This window comes from Pan troglodytes, chromosome 9 (genome assembly GCF_028858775.2).
Source record: "Pan troglodytes isolate AG18354 chromosome 9, NHGRI_mPanTro3-v2.0_pri, whole genome shotgun sequence".
NCBI classification, from domain to species: domain Eukaryota; kingdom Metazoa; phylum Chordata; class Mammalia; order Primates; family Hominidae; genus Pan; species Pan troglodytes.
In genome coordinates, this window is record NC_072407.2 from 61,314,803 (window position 1) to 61,337,056 (window position 22,254).

General features: G+C 40.7%; 1 protein-coding gene across 1 annotated transcript; it reads left to right on the forward strand.

The window, feature by feature from the left end:
* Positions 1 to 491: 491 nt before the first annotated feature.
* On the forward strand, positions 492 to 10,639 carry GLYATL1B (glycine-N-acyltransferase like 1B). Its single transcript, XM_009440453.5, is given in 6 exon segments — positions 492 to 625; positions 1,802 to 1,921; positions 2,607 to 2,714; positions 9,004 to 9,130; positions 9,409 to 9,586; positions 9,844 to 10,639. Coding segments are annotated over 5 exon segments (909 nt in total). The 5' UTR covers positions 492 to 625; positions 1,802 to 1,843; the 3' UTR covers positions 10,262 to 10,639.
* Positions 10,640 to 22,254: the final 11,615 nt, after the last annotated feature.

A 22,254-nucleotide genomic window follows, 5' to 3' on the forward strand; every position in this document is an offset into this window, starting at 1 on the left:
CCCAGTTAGATAAGATTAGGGGGAGGATTGGAAATAGCATTTGTAGACAATCCTTTCAATGAATTTTGCTACAAAGTGTTAAAGCAAATTAAATATGGTCTGAGAAGGACTCTGTGCTTCATTTGAGCCCTTGTGGGTGAAGAGTAACCTAGCTTAATAGACAAAATTGAAAACCTAATTTAGGAGTCTGCACCTGTAACAATATTTGAATGCTGGCCAGTCCCAGCAGCCTTACATCACCACTCATAGACTGATGAATGTTCAAACCGTGTTTAAATAAGGCAAACGCCCAGGTGACAGAAATCTCACTGTTTCTGTAACTCATTTCCGGTTCCTGGACGTCACTTTAACTTTTTTTCCATATAAATTTGTTTTGACCACAAGGCACCCCGGAGCCTCTGTGAATCTGCTGTGATTCTGAAGGCTGCTGGATCGATGAATTGTTCATTGCTCAACTAAACTCCTTTAAATTTAAGTCAGCTGAAGTTTTTATTTTATCAGATTGTGTCAGAAGCAGAATCTGAAGTGGAGCTTCTAGTATCCCCAGGAGCACAGAGTAAACACAGAAGGTACCTGCAGGATCCACTCGTGTCCATTGATCTTTCAGAGCAGCTGAGGATCAAAGGTAAGCTCCCTCTTGCATTTTGGAGCTTCACACATTTGTGTTTTGAGCTCTCTGAGTTTCCTTGTGCAAATTTGTGATCCAAACTGGTTTTGGAGTTGCAACAGAAAATGGACTGGGTTTAGAAATGAATTTGATCTGGGAATTAACTGGCTTGGATCCACTTAGAGGCCACTAACAGTAGAGGCCACTAACAGCTGACTGGGTCAGAAAGGAAGTGGTAGTAAGCAGTAATGTCGCAGCAGTCATAAAATTCGGCTTTGGGAAATTCACAGGGATTTTTGTGTTCTACCCATTTGTTTCATTTTTCTTGTGCACCTAAGTAGGAAAATTCATTGGTTAAGTTAATCAAAAGAACCTGAGAGTAAAGCCAGTATTTTACATAAAACTGGAATCCTTAATTTCTGAAAAACTGAGTTCTTTCTGGCTTATACATTAGGACTGGGAGGCAGAGAAGTCTTACACGAATGGCAAAATCTTACTAAAGCTAACTTAGAATGGAACATTTCAAATGAAAAACAATGCATTGAACTACATTTAAAAATGAAGGCTCTCAGTAAAGTCCCTTTTGGCTAAGAACCGGTTTGGCACTATAGAATGTCAACTGTTATACTCTTTGGCACATTTGTAAGAATTCCAAGTGTTATTTCAAAGGAAATTTACAGATACGTTTCCAAATTTTCTATGTTTTTTTCTTATTTTTGTAATGAAACTGGGAAAAACTTCTAAATGGTTATAGATCTGAAATATTTGGCCCTAAGAAACTAAAGAAAATCTTTGCCAACTCCTGCTCTGAGGTTTCCAGTCAGAACTGTTCCTAGATATTTCCTATTCCGGAAGAAAGAAGACTCTTCAGGCATCTGATGACCAAAATAAAAGAAACGTTATGAGGGTGGTGGTGGAGTGTTCTGCTACAGGCATGTGGGAAGCTCACAGAACTCTTAATATTCCCTTTTAATTCATTCCACCAGAGAGGAAATGCATGGGTTTTGGATAGGACTCTGTCATTTATCCCTGTAAGAACTTGAGAAATTTATTTAGTCTCTCTAAGCTTTGGTGTATTCAAAATGAAGACGATACTAACAGTACCTACATCATGAGTGTTACTTGAATGGAGATGTGTAAAGTGCATTTTAATTTCATCTGGTCCTTTAACATTTTCCCTTCACTTCTCTTCAGAGTTTTTTCTTGAAGGGCTCGAGGACTGAAGCATCCCACAAAATGATTCTATTGAATAATTCTGAGCAGCTGCTGGCCCTACTCAAATCTTTAGCAAGGAGCATTCCTGAGTCCCTGAAGGTGAAGGAACAGTGGGAGGTTGGGGTATGGGAGTAGGGGTGTTGAGGATGAGAAAATAACAGGCTCAAGAATCTCGTTCTTCCTGACTTTGTGCAGAGGGTTGGAGCTGGGAAACAGGATGGGGTTGGGGACAAAGGAGGCATGTTAAGAGATGCTGCTTCTCCTCGGCAACAGGCAGCTAGGCTGACTCTGCAGATTTTATCACTCATTTGGAGAGGTGGTGAAGAATGGTGGCTACAAACATCGGTTTGGGGCCAGATTCAATAAATATGCATTGCAAGGCTGCCATTTTTTAGTCAGATATCATTGTGCCTGTGTCTTTAGCTTTCTATGCCTTTACCTTTGGTCTTTTTATTAATAAAATGGGAATAATATTAGTACCCACCTATTAAAGTTGTTGTGGACACTGAATGAATCCATACAATATAAGTGCTAAGTGCACTGTCAAGTGCCCAGCTAGTGCACAGTAGCTCTGTGGTATCACAAGGACACCTCCCTGGGAGTTCTGCCTGTTTGCTGGTGACTTCACGTCCATCAGTATGGTCCTGGAGATGCTGTTCATCACACTGTCACCAACTTGGTCCCAGTGCTGTCTCCTGACTTCCATTTTTCTCTTCCTCTTCACATACAGACCCCCGTCTCTGGGGATCTCAGCCTCTCCTATTCCCTTTCATCCCTCCTTCAGGTGTATGGCTCTCTGTTTCACATCAATCACGGGAACCCCTTCAACATGGAGGTGTTGGTGGACTCCTGGCCCAAGTATCAGATGGTTGTTACCTGACCTCAAAAACAGGTAGGCACACAGACAGGGAATGGTGGAGCCAGGCAGGTCCAAAGGGCCTGAGGAAATGTCCAATTCAGACACCATGGCTGCTTTCATAGGGTGAAAGGAAATGTGAGTATTTTAAAACACTCCTTCGTTAATGAGCAGCTTGCATGAATGCCACATGTTACCACTCTTCCTGTAAAGCATAAGATTCATTTGGGAAAGGGGTTCAAGGGGGAAGGGGAGGAAAAGGACAAGGCTGACACTCACAGATTAAGGGCCCTTTGAGGTGGCAGGGGTCACCTGCAGGGGCTGAATGGAGGCCAATTTACAGGGAAAGTTGTGTGTCTGAGATATCAGAACAGTGATTTAGAAACAAAAACCAAGGCAGTAGTCTACCAGCAAAATTACCTCTCATGGCCAGGCATGGTGTCTTTTACCTGTAATCCCAGCATTTTGGGAGGCCAAGGCAGGAGGATCGCTTGAGGCCAGGAGTTTGGGACCAGCCTGTGCAACATAGTGAGACCTCATCTCTACAAAAAAATAAACAAAATTAGCAGGGCATGGTGGTACATGCCTATACTCCTAGATGCTCAGGAGATGGAGATGGGAGGATGGCTTGAGCCCCAGAAGGTTGAGGCTGCAGTGAGCCAAGATCACACCACTCTACTCTAGCCTGGCCAACAGAGTGAGACCCTCTCATAAAAAAATAAAAGTTGCTTCTCAGGAACCAGGGAAGGGACACACAATTACTGTGTGTCAACTGTTTGGAAGCACCTCACTCATTAGTGACTGTCATCATCAGAACAATTTTACAAAGTGAGCTTTAATATCTTCAATTTAGAGATGAGGAAACAACACTGAGAAATATTAAGTCCTGTAGCTGCTGGATACCAACTGTTAAAGAATTTCCCAATCTGAATTCAAGTTCAATGGACTCTGCCACTTTTACTAGCTATATAACCATAGGCCCTTCTGTGAGTTTTATCATCTGTTAAAATGGGAAAAATTGGAGGACACTCCTCAGAGGATCACAGAAGATTTAAATGAGATACCATATGTCAAACACTTAGTACATAGCACATAATTCTAAATAGTATTTACCATAATTAGCCATTGTTGGCCGAGGAAACACAAGGTATACACGATTAAGCTGAAATAGTAATACAAACCTAGGTCTATTTTTTGGCCCTAAAGGCTTCCCCTTTTTGTATCTGTTTCATGCACATCTGGTTAGTGAACTGAAGCCTCATGGCCAGCCCAGCTTCAGGTGGGTATAGACGCTGAGCCCCCACATAATAATAAGCTGAGCCTAACACCTTCCCAGGGATGTTCTTTTGATCTCAAGGTTTCCTGACAATTTCAGATGGAAGATTAATGCTTAGTTTATTTGATCCATGGTCCAGTTTCTTCAAAGTGTGATATGCTAAATAACTGTATGAGGTCAAATAGTTCTTTTTACTTCAGTAACTTTGTAGTTACTATGTGTATTTTAACAATGTAACTGCACCATCAAGCTGTAACTTCATATATGCATTGCTTTGAACAAGGCTAGTTTTTATAAAGTGAGTCAGTAAACAAAAATATTAAAATATAAAAGTTCCATGCCACACATACATGGCCAAAAAAATGGAAAGAATGAAATATGCTGCAATTTACTTGGAAATACATTCACCTAGTCTGATTCCATAGTATACCACGTTTCTTTCAGTATTGAAAATCGATGCAATTTTGAAGAAGACCTTTTTAAGGTGAGATGCAGGAGAATTTCTCTAGAAAAAAATTAATTTTTTCTTTCTTGGTTTTTAATCAGAAAGATAATATATGCTGATTATACAAGTGGAAAAATCCAACATGATTTTAAGAAGTTAATAACCTCTCACCTCTTTGCCCTCCTCTCCTCCATTCCTACCCTTTGGGGTAATCAGTGTCCTTTCCCATATTAACACACAAACTGTCATCACTTTTTAATTTGCCTTTGACATATGGACATTGCTTTGAGTGAATCAATACAGCACTAACGTATTCGTTTTAGTAACTGTGGTGTTCCATAGAGTCAATGCAATGCTAGTCAGTCATTCTTCTCCTGTTGGGTTCAGATTGTTCATACTTCTTTGCCATTACAAATAATGCTTCAGTAAACATCCTTGTATACAAGTCTTTACATCCTGGAAACTTTTCTCAATGCAATTGGTTTCCAAAAGGGATACGTCCAAGTCAGAGCTTCTCTTATCCTAAGTAGGCACTGCCAGACTACCTTCCCAAAGGATTCCACAGTATTATTTCCATTAGCAATCTGTGGAAGAATTGTTTCCCACATTCTCACCAGCACTGAATGTTATCCTTCTTCTAATTTATGCCAAACTGGTGGGTGAAAAGTGGCATCTTATTGTAGATTTAATTTGCATTTCCCTGACTAGTGATATTCAACATATATTTTCATATGATTATCAGCCATTTTGGGTTTACTTCTGAACTGTTTATATTGTTTGACCATTTTTATAATGAGATTTTGTGTCATTCTTAAAATTCTCTATGTGTTTTGGATATGAGGGATACTAACACAAGGTGTATGCTACAAATTTGTTGCCCAATTGAGAATTATTTTCTATTTTATTGATAGATTTTCACATGAAGCAATTTTTAATTTTCATGTAATCAAATATATTATCTTTTTCACTATGATTCCTGAGGCTTTGGGCGTTTTTTTGTTAATAATTAGGAAGATTTTTCCTAATCCAAGATCATACAAGTTGTTTTTTTCATTTTGTCTTACAGTGAGTTTTTACTTTTAACATTTCAAACTTCATTCTATTTGCAATATATTTTTGAATAGCATGCATTAATATTCTTTTATATTTATTCACCTTATGGCTGGCTAATTACATTAGTGCTATTTATTAAATAAGTCACTCTGCTACTGAAACATAAATGTCTATTTTGTCATGTAACATTTTTATATATTTTTTTAGCTATTTCTGTATTTGTTTTAGTCTTTTCTCATGCTATTTCAATGTTTTGTGGTAAATATTAATATCTAATAAAGCAAATCACCATTCACTAATGTTTTTCTTGCTTTCCTATTTCTTATAAACTTAAGAGCTATATGAACAAAAACTAATTTTTCAGTTCCCCAATTTCCCCAACTAAGTATTGCAATTGTGATTTGTATTGGAGGAGTTTTTTAGACAATTGTGGAAGCATTAATATTTTTGTGATACTAAATATTTTTATCAAGAAATATGGTCTTTCTCTCACTTTTTTCAGTTTGTGTTCTATGCCATCTGGTAAAATATTAGTGTTTTCCTGAGGTAAACTACATGATTTTTCCATTAAGTTTATCCTTAGGTATTTTATATTATTTTTTAAGATTATTAAATTATTTTTCCTTTTCTATTTCTGAGCATTATTATTTTGTTATTGCTTTCTATTTATATTCTTGATTTCCAAATATGTCACACTATGCTTTAAAATCCTGTTTGTTTGTCTGGGGTGTTATTTGTTTTTGTTTTCTGTCGAAGTCTCTTAGATTTTCTAAATGTGTAATACTGTAATCTATAAACAAAGTAATTTGCTGCTTCTTTGCCAATATTTGTATGGGTTTTTAGTTTCTTGCCTTATTGTATAATGTACAACCTAAGAAAACAATATCAAATAACCATAATAATAGTTCTATTCTTGTCTCATTCCTGATTCTAATGAAATAGCTATAAACACTTACCTTTAAAATTACATTTAATTCTGTCTTTACAGGCTTAGAGCACTTTCCTGTTTTCCCACTTTCATAGAAATTATATTTAGAATGAACGGTAAATTTTATGTTATTTCATTTTTGTCTTTTTATGGAAATTTATATACTCATGTAATTTTTTCCTCCTTTAATTTATTACCCTAAAAGATCTGATCAAAGTCATTCTGGCCTTTCTAAAACAAACTGTTCATGTTCACATTCTTTTCATATGCTACTGAATATTTTATTGAGAATTTTTGCATCTGTATTCATAAGCCAATATGGTCAGTAACTCTCTTTTTGTTATTTCTTTACCAGATTTGGCATTAGGATCTTTTCATCTTTTACCAAACTCTACAATTAAAATTATGTGTTTGGTTTTGTCTTATGTAGAATTGAAATGTAAAATAATCTAATTTTGGCTACTTTTTAGTTTGTAATTTCAACTTTCCTTTTAGATAAAGGGGGTACATGTGCATATTTGTTACATGCAAATATTGCATGATGCTGAGTCTTGGAGTACGGACAGATCCCATCACCCTGGTAGTGAGAGTATACCCAATAGGTAGTTTTCTAACCCAGACCCTTTCCCTCCACCCTCTAGAGTCCATAGTGTCTATTGTTCCCACATTTATGTCCATGTATGGTCAATGCTTAGCTCCCAGTTATGAGTGAAAACGTGATATTTGATTTTCTGTTACAGCATTAATTTGCTTAGGATTATTACACTGTGGAAAGTAGTCTGGAAATTTCTTAGAGAACTTAAAACAGAGTTGCCATTAGACCCAGCAATGCCATTACTAGGTAAATACCCAGAAGAAAATGAATCATTCTACCAAAATGACACATGCACTAGGATGTTCATTGCTGCACTGTTCACAATAGCAAAGACATGGAATCAACCCAGATCCCCATCAAAGGTGCATTGGATAAAAAAAAAACTTGCTACATACATTCCTATGGAATACTACACAGCAGTAGAAAAGAATAAAATATTGTCCTTTGTAGCAACACGGATGGAGCTGGAGGCCATAATTCTTGTCCACTTTTCAAATGGTAGATGTTTAATTTCATTTCTGATATTTCTATTAGTTCATTGAAGTTTTCTATTTTTTGAAAGTCAATTTTGATAGTTTATTCTTGAGGGATAACATCCATTTCTTTATCAGTGAATATGTTGCCTTGGAGTATATAATCTTCTATTATAAGTCTTTTTTCTTTTCTGTTTCCGTTCTCATGGCTCATACTCTATGCCTTTTTTTCTTTTTTCTCTTTCTCTTGTATTTCCTTTAAATGCCTTACCAGACGTTTATCTCTCTCTCTCCTGCTCTTTCTCTTTTTCCCATTTAATAATGAACTTTCTACATTTCAGTATTTATGGCTTTTATTTTTACAAATTGTTCCATTAGTTATTTTCTGGTTTACTTTGATATTCTCTTTATAATTCCTTGAATATTTACTTGGCTATTTTAAGTCATTCTTTTAAAATCGGGTCTTTTAAAACTTCTACTCTTTTAAATTCACTGAGGTGTTGTGTTTTGGCCATATTCAGGAACTTGCATTTATAAAAGCACCCCCAAGTTTTTGAAGGTTTCCTTAAAATTAGTTACACTATTTTCTCTTTTACTCCTTAATGATAAAATTTTCAACATAATATTAATACATTCACTGCTAAAACTCTCACACTTATTGTTTATATTTCCCCTGATAAACAGATACTCATCGTCCCATGAAGTTTGTGGCTTGTCAGAATGGGATCACAAGTCTCTTTCTTTAAAACCCATGAGTCTAACACCACATAAATTGGGCAGAGTGCTACCGAAAATTCAGTTACTTCATTCTATTTTGTGGGCTTCTGGCTGTAAAGGCCATGTCACTCTTCAAAGAGGCTGATATCCTGTAGCCTTGGGAAAAGGCAATGTCTCCTTAATGTTTCTATTCACTAAAGTATCTTGCTCAAACCCTGGACACTGCAGATTCTAAAACGGTATAGATTGTAGGTGTCTGGTGAAACAGTAGGCACTAAAACTTAGAGAAATCACAGTTAAATTCATCTTGTGCCAAGTTTAAGAACTTAACCCTATCAACACAGACTCAGTACAACGCAGAATATGTCCCACAGGGGGTTATGTGGGGCACAGTATATATAACAGGGAGATATGTGTGGCCCAGGAGGTGAGAGAAGCAGGGAGAGAAGCAATTGTTGCATTCCTTTGCTTCTGCTGGGCGCTCTGTGATGCTATATATAAAATAAGGTAAGTGTGCGGTTGAGTGGGTAGGGAGAAAGGTGAGGCATCTTAAGGCCTGGTGGAAGGTGACTGATTTCATCCTGTCTGTTATGCATCTGATAAGCAGGTTTATAACCAGTACCTGTCAGTGTTCAATATTTAACAAACTCCAGTTACACAGGTAAGAGGTCAGCAGTAGCTTATAGGCCTTGGTTCTATTATCCATGTGCCCAAATGCAGCCATCGTGGGCTAGTGTTAAAATTTTCCTTTCAATTGTCATTTTTCTGATAATTGCAATCAGTGAGAGGAGAATAAAAAGTTCAAGGGAATGACCTGATCTTTCACCATCCTATACAGGAGATGACTGATGACATGGATTCATACACTAATGTATATCGTATATTCTCCAAAGACCCTCAAAAATCACAAGAAGTTTTGAAAAATTCTGAGATCATAAACTGGAAACAGAAACTCCAAATCCAAGGTAACAAGTCTGAAGAAATGGGCAAGCAGCTGTGCTTCTCAAATTGTGTCTTCAACTAACAGCATTAGCATCACCTGAGAGCTCATTAGAAATGTAAATTCATAGAAACTCTCTGAGCTGGGAGAGGTGGAGCAATCTGTGGTGTGCCATGGACTATAGCTGATTGTGGTGTAAACTCAACTTTGAAAACTACTAAGCACTGAGGTATTAATCAGGTGGGAGCAATGTAAGTAGAGAACTGCATGTCTGACAATATTGCTTTCTTGGCTTTCTCTCAGGTTTTCAAGAAAGTTTAGGTGAGGGGATAAGAGCGGCTGCATTTTCAAATTCAGTGAAGGTAGAGCATTCGAGAGCACTCCTCCTTATTACAGAAGATGTCCTGAAGCTCCATGCCACCAATAAAAGCAAGCTTGGAAGCTGGGCTGAGACAGGCCACCCAGATGACGAACTGGAGAGGTACAAAAAACATGTGCTGATCATTTATAATTGCTATTCCTTGTATATTTTTGTAATTCACATAAATCAGTTTTGGAATGAAGAGAGGATGAATTCATTCCTTGGGATGAATAAAGGTTGTCAATGGTCAAAATACGCCACTTTGCAATGGTGGGTCTTTTAACAAGAAGAGGGCCTGGGATCTCTAGAATGGAAGGGCACCTAGAAATTACAGGAGTGGGGAAGAAAGTTGTTGTCTTTCTTTTTGTTTTCTACAGCGAGACTCCGAACTTTAAGTATGCCCAGCTGAATGTGTCTTATTCTGGGCTGGTAAATGACAACTGGAAGCTAGGGATGAATAAGAGGAGCCTGCGTTACATCAAGCGCTGCCTAGGAGCCCTGCCAGCAGCCTGTATGCTGGGCCCAGAGGGGGTCCCGGTCTCATGGGTAACCATGGACCCTTCTTGTGAAATAGGAATGGGCTACAGCGTGGAAAAATACCGAAGGAGAGGCAACGCGACACGGATGATGGTGCGATACATGAAGTATCTGTGTCAAAAGAATATTCCATTTTACGGCTCTGTGCTGGAAGAAAATCAAGGCGTCATCAGAAAGACTAGTGCACTAGGTTTCCTTGAGGCCTCCTGTCAGTGGCACCAATGGACCTGCTACCCACAGAATCTTGTTCCATTGTAGACAATGAAGCTGCTTAGCAATCTTGGGCAAGCCATCTCTTAATATTAAAGCAGACACCACAGAATAGCTTTCTTCACTTACAAATGTTGATTGGGCATTTGTGATATGGCAGGAACTCTTCCTCACATGGAGACTTGATGTTAAAGGACACAGCCATGCTCTTGAGGAGCTTACAATCCAAGCTGGAGGCAGGGGAGGGTATAGTCTTTAAATATGCTTAAGTGTTGTAGGGAAGGACAGAGTTACCAATAAACATGTAACTAGAAAGCCAGGCTCAGTTCTTACCTCTGGGAATCAGAACTCTTTAGGAAACTTGGTTGATAGAATCTACTATCTGGAAGATAAATGAAGAACTTTAATAAAATTGTCAATAGAATATACCTAATCTATATGGATACTTTATTGGAAAGAAATACCCCTGCTATGTATGGATTTATGAGGCAATGGCTATACTAAAGAATGGAATCAGTCTCTTAGTTTAGTGTCTAGCAAGGTATTAAAGGTGAAGCCTCAGACAAATGGCTTTCTTAGGCTACCTTTCATCATTGCTATGCAGAAAAGGATCTCCAGAGAATCAAGTGGGCTGGCCTTGAGGCCTCTGTTATGGAAATGACATTTGTTGTGCCTCCTTTCCCCTACTCTTTCTCACTTCCTCATCATTAGTGAAGCATGGCACAAGACAAGGTGTTGCCTGTGAGTCTGGCTATAAATTCAGCTTTCGATGTTTGCAGCACTGCTATCTTAAGGGGTCAAGGGCATTCCAGGGGGAAGTGACCACTAAGGTGAAGACTGGAGAGTGAGTAAGAGTGAGCCATACAGTAAAAGTGGAAAAATCCACATGATGGAAAGGACACGTGCCATGCACTATCATAATAACTTTATAATTGAACACTTATATTACAATTTCTGAATCCCTGATCTCAAAAAAAAAAAAGAAAAATACACTTCATGAAAAAAATGGGGCCTCATTTGGCTCCGCTCTCCCACCCTGTCATTGGAGCTTGGATTACTGTGAACATTGTAGCCACAGCAAAAAGAAAAAAAAAATTGGCATTTTTACTCCTTCTGATAGTCTAGATTTTAAAAAACAAAAGAAATCTTAATAGAATTGTCTTTTGGAGTAAAGCCTACCAGTATTAATCAACACCTCATCTCTCCATAAAAAATAACCCCCCACAAAATTGAATGTTTATACTTGATGCAATTTGAAAGTGTGCAATTCCAGCACCTAAAGAATAGTGTAGGTCATGGAGTTTTTAAGAAACTCCAATTCATCTTAGAAGGCTGTGGTAGATCTATTACCGCTTAGTATAAATCAATCTAATCAGATTTCTAAACTCCTGAGACCTGGCTGATTTGTTACATTGACTGAAATGAAAGCATGGTCTGAGAAAGAGAGTAAACATGTCATTTGGGATTTCAAAGGGTGGAAAATTCTTACCTAAAAAATAAACTCAGGAACTTGGGGTAATATAAAAACAGCTATATTTTGGCACTCAAGAGGCAAAAGCTAATACAGGTGATGAAAGAACACAAAGCAAATAAAATTTGCCTATTTCAAACTGATGCCTCGGGCAGGTCCTGTATCCAGAAGAGGATGTTCATCCAGGGTCTGGGGCTAAGGTCATCTTAGCACAGCCCAGCTGCCAGCTTCCCTCCTCTGCCACTTCCCTGAATGCAAGCCAGCTTCCCTTATCTAGCCCTTCGTGGACCTGTTAAAAAAGTGATCCCTAAACCTTATCATGCACTTGCATTAAAAAAACAACAAGAAAGCATGGAAAGGATGAAAGAGGATTTCTTAAATATGGCACAAGTAAGTCCAACATTATCAATAAACACACTAACAATGAATGGGGTAATTTTCTTATTAAAATATATGTTTTTCATACTGAGTTAAAAACAAAGTCCAAGAAGCATACATCTCTGTGCCCTCACATGGTGGAGACAGAGGAGAGTTCAGACTCTCTTCCTTTTCTTAGAAGGACTTAAAACCATCAAGGGGGCTCCACCCTTATGACTTAATCTAAACCCAATTACTTCTCAAAGGCCCACCTCCAAGTCCATTGGGAGTTGGGTCTTCAACATATGAATTTGGGAGTCACCGTCAGTACATAAGGAAGCATATCTGAAATAAACAACACACAAGGGTTCACGGAAAGGAAAAAGATATACTAAATGAACGTGAAACTGAAAAGCAAAGTAATACCATCAACACTTGGCAAAATAGAACGTAAGTTGAACATCTGCTAAATACAGAAATTCTCCCACAACATAGGTCATGAATCTGCCTCACAACACAACACAACTACAAACTATACATGGCAAAAGCTGACAGACATACAAAAGAAAAATGCAAATCCACAGTCTCAGTGGGAGAACTCAAAAAACTTCCCTCAGAAAGCAACAGATGATGCTGACAAAAAATAAAGACAATTTGACAAACTGCCATCACAACTTGATATTTCTGGTGATGTTGGGGTTATCTGCTTATTGTGTATTTGAGAACTTCCCTTCATCTGCTTGTCAAACTGACCAGCAGGTGGTGCTGGGGAGGGAAACACTCCATCTGGAGAATGCTGGCAACTTGTCTCTTAAGTCTAGAGGCTCCTGGTCCCCCTCATGATCATCACCTATCAGGCACAAGCACTGCTGATACAGGAGCTAAAAAGAAATTATTAAGCAGTTAGTGTAGGTAAGAGAGTCCTCAGTAAGGTTTTTCTTTTAATAAAAAGCAGCCCCCATATAATCGCTTTTCTAGCGAAAATCAGCCTAAAAAATCAAGCCGCAAGCATGCTAAAAGCTTGCATAGGTAAATGCCGGCACCTATGCAAATAGAAAAGGGATACCTGGAGGCCAGGCATACTCAACATAGAGGTTTCCTCTTCCTATTTTTTTTTTCAGGTGGAATCCTGCTCTGTCACTCAGTCTGGAGTGCAGTGGTGCATTCTCAGCTCACTACAACCTCTGCCTCCTGGGTTCAAGCAATTCTCTCCCTCAGCCTCCTGAGTAGCTGAGATTACAGGTGCCCACCATCACGCATGGCTAATTTTTTTTTTTCGTGTTTTTTTAGTAGAAGCAGGGTTTCACCATCTTGGCCAGGGTGGTCTTGAACTCCTGACCTCTCGTGATCCACCGTCCTTGGCCTCCAAATGTGCTAGGATTACAGTCATGAGCTACCACGCCTGGCCACATATTTCCTTTTCTTTGTCTTCACGTGTGCAGGCGACACGGCACAGGCCAGGTAGAGGCCCCGTTTGCATAATAAAGATTCATGTGGGATGGCCAGGCTCTTCATGCATCACATAAATAGCACACCTGCTCCAACCAACCCTCTGAGCCCTATGTAAATCAGACACTGCCTCCTCAAGCTCCTCTATAAAACCAACCACAACTCGCCCCAAACCCGGAAACCTGCTCAGGCACCCTTCCAATGCATGAGGAAACTCTCTCTTTGTTCTTTTGCCTATTAAACTTTTGCTCTTAAACCCACTCCTTTGGTGTCCACATCTACAATTTCCATACTGTGAGACAGCAAACCTCTGGCATTTCCCCAGACAAACGATGGCGCTTCACTGCCATCTCAAGCCCAAGTGCCAAAAATGACCACTTCAGCCTGAAGAATGCCATGGCTGCCACCATGCTGCTTAGGATAAGCAAAGACACAAAGATGAAGTGGGGACGGGTTTACTAGAGAGGCTGCAATAAAAGCATATCCCAGGCAACTTTCCACTTCTTAACTTCTGTCATTTTCGAACTTAAAGGTGTTTTTTTGTTGTTGTTGGTTTGTTTTTCTTTTTATTTTAACAGTTTCTATTTCTGGCCAGAAGACTGCTCTTTGTTTTCCTGCTATGACATATTTATTCTTTGTTCTAAAGTCTTTTCCATGATTTCATATAGGAACTAAGAAGACAGCCAGGTGTTTGCTCAACATATTGATCCCCTCTCCACCTAGAACTCTCTTTACTCTTTCTCCCAGGAAGATTCCACCCCTCCTGTTCTGCCAGTTTCCTCATATTTGCCTCAGACAATTGCCCTTGTAGGCAGATGAACCCGGGCCAGTTCTACTTTACTATGGACACCAACTCTTCTGAAATAACATCTCAGTCTTGGGATTTGCACATGAATCTTCCCTTGACACAGCAAACAGTCTTTCCTTTTACCTTCATAAAGGCATCTACTTGGGAAAATGGACAGCACTAAAATTCTACAGATTTCAAAACCAAACCTGCTGTGCCTTTCCAGAGTCCTTGGAATGAAAAAGAGAAAATAGGTTAGAAGGGATATTTTCTCCTTCCTTCCTTACCCTGAAGGAGCTCCTATTTTTAAAGGGAATCATTGGGGACAATCCAAAAGAAACTCTTGCAAATCAAGCTTTGCCATGCCACCACGAGAAGGGTAACCTGTGTGCCCAGTGGTGAAATTTTTAAACTTTGGTAATGATCTCCAGGTTCACCCCTATGGATAACGAAAATACTTTAAAAACCTATAAGGGTGCCAACCTTTCAGAACCATGTCTCTTTGCAAGGACCTACCAAGGTCTAGAGATCATAGCACCTCACTAGCAGCCTACAGGCATTCTCCAAAGGTTCCCACCTGCCCCACCCAACACACACACACACACACACACACACTCACACACACACACACACACCCTGCTATCCTTTGGCCCTAGATTTCACCTAACTTTGTTCTAAATCTTAATCTCCCTGTGCCCCCAAACTCATGTGTTATAGGGCCTTGGTAATCCCTTTCTAAGCATATTCCCTGACTTCTCAAATACTATTTATGAGACATATATCTAAAGTAAAACTATATTTCAGGCCAGATCAGCACGCTTCTTATTACAATTATAAACACCGAACTTCTTAGTTGCTGGGAAAATATATTAAAAAGGCATTATTATGCTTTTATAGCCATAGATTATCTAGGGAAAAGTATTGAGTGTCTTGAGAATGAGTGAAAATTCTTTCCCCAATATACACTTTTTTTCTTTTGAAAAGTATATCCTGCATATATTCAAAAGATAATGTTTTTCAAAAGGGGAAATTGCCTCCACTGTGGACTCTTATTAATTCACTTATCCCTCAAGTTCTCTTATTAACTCACTTATCCATCATATTCCCTTATTAACTTTTTATTCAATCACTGGTATTTGTTTCTAGTGCTCATAATTGAACACAAATTTTTTTACTATTATATAAAATAAAGTAACAGCTATTCACCGTTTCCTCCTTTACCTTAATAAGTTGATATCTTCCAATAGATTCATTTCCCTGTTTTGCTCCCTCCTCTGATCCAGATGAGGGTGCTAAGTGATACGAAATGCTTTTATTCCTCTACCGTTCAACCCCCTGAGCCCGATGTTTTAGTTCCACGTGTTTTAGTTCCAGGTGTCACAGAATTTCCCTTGCAGTGTGTCGCATCCATTTAAAGAATCCTTCTTTAAAACTTTTCTTACATATTCCCAGAGAGCCTATCATTGTCCATTTAGAGTTAACTCTCTACATAAAATTTGTCAATTTTTTTTTACTCACCACTGTTTCCTCTCCTTATTTTCTGCGCCTATCTGAAATCTCTGTTCCTATTTGATTAGTTAAAATTGCTTCTTCAGTATTTTCTGCATGTAAATATGCTACCAATATAATATCTGAAGACTCTCAAATCCACAAATATCTTTCTTTGACCCTCACAAGAATGTAATTTCTGCAGCCTTATAAATTGATTTGTCTTTTACCCTCAAGTGACTGATTCCCTATGACATCACATTTTAGGATGACCAAATTTAATTTTTTCCACTTTATACATAAGATACAAAGGTACAAAGAAACAAGGTAACCTTGAACCTTCATTCAAGGTCACAAAGCTAGCAAAAAGTGGATGACTAGCGATGAGGGCTTCAGATTGAGATTAACAAACAACAACACAGGATATAATAGGATTTAACCCAACTTCAACTTCATAAAATGAATGGACATTCCCTGATCTTCCCTCCACTCCCACCCCCACCTCAGGGGATTTCAGGATGTACCCGGCAAAGCTGTCTTCCTCCATCCCCAACCGTTTCTCAGGCAGTGACGGGTGTTAAGAACTCCTCACTGCCCTTCTTGAAGCTTACATTCTGGAGCAGGGAGGCAGAAACTAAACCAAAAATTAAAACAACTCTGAACATATTCCCTATAAACTCAGATGTAGTATATGAAAAAAAAACACATGATTTGATGACAGAAGATGATGGAGGGAGAAAGAACAACAAATAAATAGGAAAAGAGGCCTCAGATAGGAGCAGGTAAAAAGGAGAGAAAACAGGAAGGGGTCAGGACTGGTCTCCCTCAAAGCCTGTCATTTGACAGAGAGCTGCAGAAAGAAGGAATAGAGCCAAGCACATAACAGGAGGGTAGAGTTGCAGTCTGAAGCACCCAAGATGGTCCACTAGGATCAACAAAGGACATACTTGAACCACCATTTAGATTCATCTTCCTCTAAAAAATAAGAAATTAAGTGTGTTTAATATTTAATTATTTAGTACATTAATTACAGTAGAATATGTAGAGTTGATGCTCAATTTGTTAAAAAATAGATATCTAAAATTTAACCTCAGAGATTACTCTTGCCTACGACAACGAGCTTCTGAAAGGCAAGGATAGGTCTCACCCATCTCTGTATCTTCAGAATCCATCATATTATGTGGAACATAATAGGTATCAATAGTATGTTGGGGGGAAAAATCGAAACCATGCTGAGCACCGGAATTCTGGGTAAATCTTTTTTAAAAATCTCTTCTACTTTACATCAGAGTCCCTTTTGTATTTTTAGTATCATCCAGCCCCACGCCTTGCAGATGAGCCCCTAAGAAATGAATGGGTGAATGAATGTGTGGACAGCGGGATAGATCAGTGAGTGAGGAGCAGTGATTCGCAGGACCTGCATGCATTGAAATCCTGCCAAAGCAGCCTCTGCAAAATAAAAGACCTTAGGCTTTGGTGTCTGACAGAAGTTAAAATTATCCAAGGACTGTCCTTGGGCCACTTAGTTGAGGTTTCCTAATCTGTGAAACAGAAAATGAATTCAATAGAAAGATGATTGAGACAAACTTACTGAAGGTGCCAAAGCAGGATGCCTGGCATTGAGGGACGCTTCACACCTGTTATCTCTCTCCCTATTCTCTCTTCACCCCTATTCCCGCCCGGCAGCTCCCCGCTGTCAGCGCCAGAAATACTTACCTGCTGAGAAAAGGAAAAGCACAACACTGACTTTACCCCGCGACGCTTTTAAAAAATCCAAAATACCCAGCGCGATGGGGAGTAGGTTTCCCTAAAGACAGGTGGAGCAGCCATAGTTAACTTAGAGGAAGGTGAATTGACAAAGAGGGTTGAGCCACTACGAGCGGGAGTTACCTTGGACTAACAGTTGTATCTTCAGCGAGCACATGTCCTGGAATCTCCCACGCCCATCCCTTTTCTTAGCGCCACAAATGCAGCCTTCTAAGAGAATGGGAAGCTTGGGAGTCAGAGAACCGAAAATTGAGCTACCATTGACCTTAATGGATGTCAATCTTCACTTGTCGCTTTTTTTCCTTCCTCGCCTCCTTGCCCCGCCCAATCCCTGTAGGCGCGTTCTCCCGCGACATCAAATGGCAGCATGCGGGACTACACCAAATGCGGAAAGGCGCCTTCCCCTGCCCTGAGTATCTGCAAACCCAGGGCTGGGCTGTGTTTTTAAGGGCTGGGCTCGCGTGCGAGGAGCGGTGCTAAAAAGGGGCTGCCTGCGCAGATGTCATTCCCACAAGATGCAAGTAAAGAAGCACCGCGGACGCCCCACAGAGCGACACGAGGGGTTGTTGACCAGCTGACTGGCCTCACTTCTGACAAATGCAAATTACCCAGTCACAGTCCAACCAAGGGTATCAAAACAGGATCTCTGCAGATGGAGCTCAGTGTTATGTGTTTTGGACAGCTCCCAATAAGATTTTCATGCACCATAAACTTTCCCTGAGTATCTCAGCCAGTTTTGTGGATGCCAGGGTTTGTTCAAAGCTGCAGATTACTGGGCCTCACCCCAGACCTACTCTACTTAAATATAGTGGGGTTCCCATAATCCCCATTTTACAAAACCTATCCAAGTTAAAGTACAGAGAATCACAAACTGGAAGAACTCCTTAATTTACAAATAAGGAATGGAGACCCCCCCACCAAGAGAGAACGGAATTTGCCCAAGGTCCCCCTGAAAGAGCCTAAGAAAACGTGAGGCTCTAAGGTTAAAATCCTACCTGACACCCTTTCCTTTCCCCAACTAGTCCTGTGACCTCTAGCAAACTATCCTGTCCTGATCTGTGAAATGGGAGCAACAGTCCCACCTACCCCAACTGGTGACTGCGAATATTAAATGGGGCCACAATGAGTCAACTCCAAGCTCCACCCCACTGGAAGTTGAGGTTGTACTAATTCTAGATCGCCCTACCCCCATTCATCTCCTAGTACCATTGTATGACCGTGGAGGTGAAACCATCCAGCCGCCTGTTGGTCCCAAACCATGTTCACCTCCACCCGCGGCTCAGTGACTATTTCTTTTCTTGAAGAGAGAGAGAGAGAGGCTCCTTGGAGCCTCTGGAGTCTGGAGGGGAATGTTACCTTCCCCATGCCTGCGTTGTCTTCCCAAGATAGGATGGACTACAGGGTCTCCATGAGGTTAGCTGCTGGGGCATCAAGGCTGGCTCCGAAGTGGTTGCTGGAGGCTTAGAGACCCCACTCCACCTCTCTCTCAAATGGGGGCAGCTTGTTTGCAGCAGTGAGTGAGGTGGGCCAACTATGAACCCATGGGAGGAGAGGAAAAGACCATCCCATCTAAGCTTTTACATACCCCATTGCAAGCTCCAGAATGTGGTGCCCAGGCCCATATCTATAACCCACCCCCAGAGGCCAATTCTCCTCAGCCTTTCCTCCCACTTCTGCCGTTGTACAGCCAGTTTCCCTGCTCTCTTCTATCAAACTCCTACTCATCTCTCAGCCATCTAGTCCAAATATAAATCTTTCTCTGTGATATACTCTCAAGGTAGAGGCAGTGGTGCCTTCCTCTGTATTCCGAGAACATGTCATCTGCACCTCTAAATACAGACATCATCCTACTGGTAGGGTTCAAGAGCATCTTTTAGGGGTTCATGAAGGAATCACTCTTCGTCAACACTGGCCTTATTCCCTAACTTCACCAGACCTGACCTTAGTGCATGATCCATTCCCACCTCTCCCAACCACATGAGAGGCCTTTTCCTCTTTATGGGTTTACAAAACACAAACTGACCCAACCACCAGTTACTGGCCAAAAGCATTCTTGTCACATTTATAATAAAATCCAGCCAACAGGATACTTTGTGCCAAGGGAATGTTCCTTTTCAGGGCAAACACTCTGTCCCCAGGGATGTTAGACAACTTCCATAGCCCCAGATAAGCATTAGCTAGAAGTGAGTTTTCTTTGGTGGCCCAAAAGATTCCCTGAGCATCCCTACTCTGTCACTGATTCCAATTGCAGTGGGATTGCATCAAAGCTCTCAGAGCACAGCTGCAAAGGGAAAAGCAAAGCTAGAGCTCTACTCTGGACCTATCACTCTACTCTGGACCTATCACTCTAGACAGTTAGTTTCTCTGTGAGGGGCAGTTTTATACGTAAGGAAGAAATGGAAGATTACTCCCAAAATGGCCTCAGGTTACTTATCCCAATTGTGTGGTTCAGTTGCTACTCCAGTGATGAGCAAATAAACAGGAAATAGAAGCATAACTATTCCTAAGCTCAAGAAGCAGGGAAGCTCAGGAATTGGTGTGCAGCAGTGCTGCTTGGAGCGCCATTACAAAGGGACAAGGGTGGTCCACTGGGAGGTAAAATTCAGGGAATCTAAGACACAGGGGCTATGGGAAACAAGGCAGGCTTTTGTATTTATCATTTGCCGTGATATCTCTCTGTGAACTTTCTTTTAATTTTCCCTGTACTTTAATTATATTTCTTAGGCCTGAGGTGGTGGCTTACATCTGTAATCCCAGTACTTTGGGAGGCTGAGGCAGGCAGAGCACCTGAGGCCAGGAGTTCGACCCCAGCCTGGCCAACATGATGAAACCCCATCTCTACTAGAAAAACAAAACTTAGCTGGGCATGGTGGCAGGCTCCTGTAATCCCAGCTGCTCAGGAGGCTGAGGTATGAGAATCGCTTGAACACAGGAGGTGGAGGTTGCAGTGAACCGACATTATGCCACTGCACTCCAGCCTGACCAATAGAGCAAGACTCTGTGTCAAAAAAAAAAAACAAAAAAAACTTCTCAGTTAATGGCCAACATTGTTACCATCATAAGTCCCAGCTTCCCTGTCTTCCTGTCATCATGTGTTGAATGTCCACTTCCCTCCTTATTTTTCAGTTGGAGTGGATTAGCATCTCCAATTCGACATGTCAAAAGTAGAATTTTACACACACACACACACACACACACCCCACTCCTGACACACACAGCATCTCTGTCCTCAGACTTCCCCATCCTTCTAGTTGCTCAAGTCAAAAGCCCAGGAATCATCATTGAGCCCTCTGTTTCTCTTATTTATGGAACATCCATAAGCAAATTCCAAGGGCTGGCCCTGTAAAATAAATGTGGAATCCAGCCATTTCTAACACTTCCACCATTACCATCTGAGGTCGGGCTCCAACATCTTTGCAATCCTGGGACAGACTCTTAGCTGCCTTCTACCTTCCACATCTCTTCTTGTCCTGCCAGAGTCTGTACCCCGCACAAACGCTGCTAGGGTGATTTTTAAAAATATGTCAGGGTGTATTACCCCCCTGCTTCAAATCCTCTATTTAAAATAAATTTCACATTTATAGCAAAATCCAGACTTCTTCATATGGCCCACCAGGGGCTTTATGCTAATGGAATGTGCAGATGCTCCTCCCTGAGGAGCGCCTTTTACCAGGGCAAATTCTCTATCTCCAATGATGCCAGGCAATTTCGACAACACCATTCTCTACCATCTCTTGCTTTTCATAGATTTGTTTCCTCCAGATTCTACAAAAAAAGAAGATCAAGTCTCCTTGTGCAATGATTTACTCTCTGATGTATATTGGTGCCAGGCACGTGTACTGCTTTCAGATGATTCAAGAATAACAGCGATTTAAGAAAGCTGTCGTTAAGTTTTCTCTTCTCTTTGTCTGTATGACATTATTTTTACAATTATACTTCCAAAGTTTGCTCTTTCCGAACACCTCAAGACCTGTGTAATTTAAGCAGTGATTTTAGGGGTCTCTGTATATTTTACATTAATTTCAGAAACATGCTCATGATTATTCCACCAAAACTATCAACTGTTACATAAACATCTGTCCTTCTATGAGTTACAAAATAATTGTCACCATCCCCACTTAATCAACCATCTTCTCTCCTTCTTTGAGCAACTTCTGAAAAATAATACCCAATACTGATGGCATCTCATTCTATTCAGCTTCTCAGACAGTAAGACGTTCTTTTCTTAAACAGTAAGATGTTTTCTCAAGCCCCATGCAAAGCACTTCTTTGATATCAGTTTGGGGAGGTCGAACTCTGGAGTCTTCATCCAAAGGGTAAAGTACCGCACTCAGTAATGCGCGTCCTGGGAACGAGGCCCAAGCAGTGCTGGCCACTTCCTCCTCCAGGCTGGCATTGTCTGTGTTCGCCAGCCCCGCCGCGAAGTTAGCTCATTTGTGATCAGGCCAAGTCCCTTTAGACTTCACGCAGACGCGGGTGCAGCCTGCTCTGGGACTTGAAGTCCGCTGGAGCCTGGGCCTCTGCATTATCCGGGTGGAGCTCTCTCTGCTGCTGCCGCCAAAGGATCCCGCCTGGATGCTCATTCCGCCACCGTCGCCCACCCCGCCGCTGCAGAAAGGCAGCAACTGCCACACACCTAAGCAACTTGGCGGGCTATTCGCCCTGCAGCTTCCGCCAGCGCACTGCTCCCGCCAGCGCGCTGGCAATCAAAAGTCGGAGAAA